The 2,641-nt window shown below is 38.9% G+C and overlaps 1 protein-coding gene across 1 annotated transcript in view; it reads right to left on the bottom strand.

Moving 5' to 3' along the window:
* LOC104748903 (ubiquitin-conjugating enzyme E2-16 kDa-like) overlaps positions 1-1,945 on the bottom strand; it is a 10,838-nt gene extending 8,893 nt beyond the window's left edge. The window contains exon 1 of the mRNA XM_010470482.1: positions 1,611-1,945. Within this exon, the coding sequence (XP_010468784.1) occupies positions 1,611-1,945 (335 nt within the window). The remainder of the gene's footprint in view (positions 1-1,610) is intronic.

Below are 2,641 nucleotides of genomic sequence, written 5' to 3'. Positions count from 1 at the left end.
TTCTCTCTATCGCGATTGGAGGGATACTTCAACACAACTGACACCATGCGTGGCCGACGTACCGATTGATTCCCTTCCACTTTAAGAGACGGNGATCATATATATCATTCATTTACCTTCAAAATTTTTCCTTGTGATAATCCATCCATTACTCTCTATAACTCAGTTATAATATGTCCTTTCGTTTTCCGTAAATATTATAACTCAGCCGTCAAGCGATATTTTGGCGGGAAACCATAAGTTAACCTAATAATAGACGCGACCTTTCGTTTTTCCTATTGTTTTTCCTTTATATTTTCCTCATTCATATGTCTGACTCTCTTTCATCTCTTCTTCGTTTCTATTGTTTCTCTTTATCTTCTCTTAAATCACAGATCTGTCTATCTGTTACATCTTCCTATCGACATGGAAGTTGTTCCTCACATCGATGGACAGTTTTTTAGAGATGTCGAAGCGATCATTTGCGCCACTGGTCGGGAGAATATTCCGGTTCTAAACCCTGGTGTGGGTTCCTTGGTTGACAAAACCACTGTTACGTGGTTCAAGTTCCTTCACATTCTCTCTATCGCGATTGGAGGGATACTTCAACACAACTGACACCATGCGTGGCCGACGTACCGATTGATTCCCTTCCACTTTAAGAGACGGTGGTTTCTCCTCCTCGCGGTAAGATCAATAAAACAAACCATATTGATATTATTCTATACTCTTATCGTTTCTTTCCTTTAATTGTAGCGTAAATACACATGGGATCCAAAGCATACTTTAACGGTTTGGACGCAGTCTAATTTGGTGGCTGGAACGTTATTCAGATCCCAGATACGTGCTCTCAAGAGGATATGGGCGAGNATCAAGCGATATTTTGGCAGGAAACCAGAAGTTAACCTAATAATAGACGCGACCTTTCGTTTTTCCTATTGTTCTTCCTTAATATTTTCCTCATTCATATGTCTGACTCTCTTTCATCTCTTCTTCGTTTCTATTGTTTCTCTTTATCTTCTCTTAAATCACAGATCTGTCTATCTGTTACATCTTCCTATCGACATGGAAGTTGTNGTTTTTTTTTTTTGATTTCGTTTATGTTATATTTTCATATAAATATAAATCAGTCGTTATTACGATATCTCAGCCATCACAGAATGATAACTCAATCATAAAGTTCAATAGTCAACCACAATATAGCATAACTCAACCATCACTTTAACGTAACACTTTGAATAATAATTTCAAATTGTCGGACAAATACTTTTACAAAAAATAAAAATGCGTGAAACGTTTTAATAATATCGAGAGACTTTTCTTAATACTTTAAGAAAAATAAAATTCTAAATTCGAATAATAATATTAAATTATTTGCAATAATATCTTGTGATAAAAAGCTCACTTTATGAATTTATTATGCGTGTGGATTTGAGCAGGCACAGAATTAGTGATTTTTCGTGCTTCCCTAACAACACTTTTTGTAATATCGAGAGACGTTTTAATACTTATTAGGAAACTGACAGAACAAAAGACCCAAGAAAGAAAGAAGAATACGAAACCTGGTTTCAAACCTTTCATTCATCCTCTCTTCTATTCTATCTCCAATGTTTTTTTCCAAGGTGTCAAACCTTGAGGTTAAATTAGACACCAACTCAATGAGAGTTCCAACCGGTCCACCACCCTGACTGTTGGAAACTACCACCTTCTGTTCAGCTCCTTCACCAGATCCACCACCCTGACTGTTGGAAACTACCACCTTCTTGACTTTCTGCTTCTTTGCGGGAGGAGAGTCAGAATCAACTTTCTGCTTCTTTGCGGGAGGAGAGTCAGAATCAACATCCCAAAAACCTTTAACAAACTTATCCTCATGTATGTCTTGGATAAGGCGATCAACTGCTGGGTCGTCGTCTTTTTGATCTGGCCACGTATGAAATAGCTCCCGTACATCATCCTTCATAACCATTTTAGTCACACGCAGCTGTAACATAAGAGAATATGAGACCCATCAGGGAATAATAACTCAGCCAACACTAAACAATAACTCAGCCAACACTAAACCATAACTCAGCCGTTACTAAACAATAAATCAGTCATAACTAAATCATAGCGAAGCCATTACTAAACAATCACTCAACCAGATATAAACCTTACCTCACCAAGCGCTTTGATCTCTTCAGCAATTACCGATACCATCGTAGAACGTGTACGGTTTCACCCTATTGAAGCATCGGTATGCTACCATCATTAGCTGATGCATTCCCAAACCGTTCTCCAATGCATTTGATGGACTCATACGCCCAAGCCTGTAACACGGGTGTAAACCCACTGAGGGTGTACGACTTTCCCGTAGGGTTCAACATCTTTATGGAATCAACAAGAGCTTCAAATGCTGACCGACCCCACGGATACGTCTTCATTGCTTCATCATCAAAAACTCTTTTGGCACTTTCATATGGAATTCTAGAGTTATGATGCAAACCATAAAGTCCAATGTGTTGAAGAAGCAACAGCCCCAACCATTTACGATGATCAAGGTTAACCCATCCCCGGCACACTTTTAATGCTTCCCTGGGTTCAAGTAGCGTTGGACCTGCCCCACCAGGCACTTCCAAAAGTCTGAAGAAATCTTTGTGTTCCTCTTCAAGTTCAAACCGTTCAG

Source organism: Camelina sativa, chromosome 15 (genome assembly GCF_000633955.1).
Source record: "Camelina sativa cultivar DH55 chromosome 15, Cs, whole genome shotgun sequence".
Lineage (NCBI taxonomy): Eukaryota > Viridiplantae > Streptophyta > Magnoliopsida > Brassicales > Brassicaceae > Camelina > Camelina sativa.
This window is presented reverse-complemented; position numbering and strand designations above follow the sequence as displayed.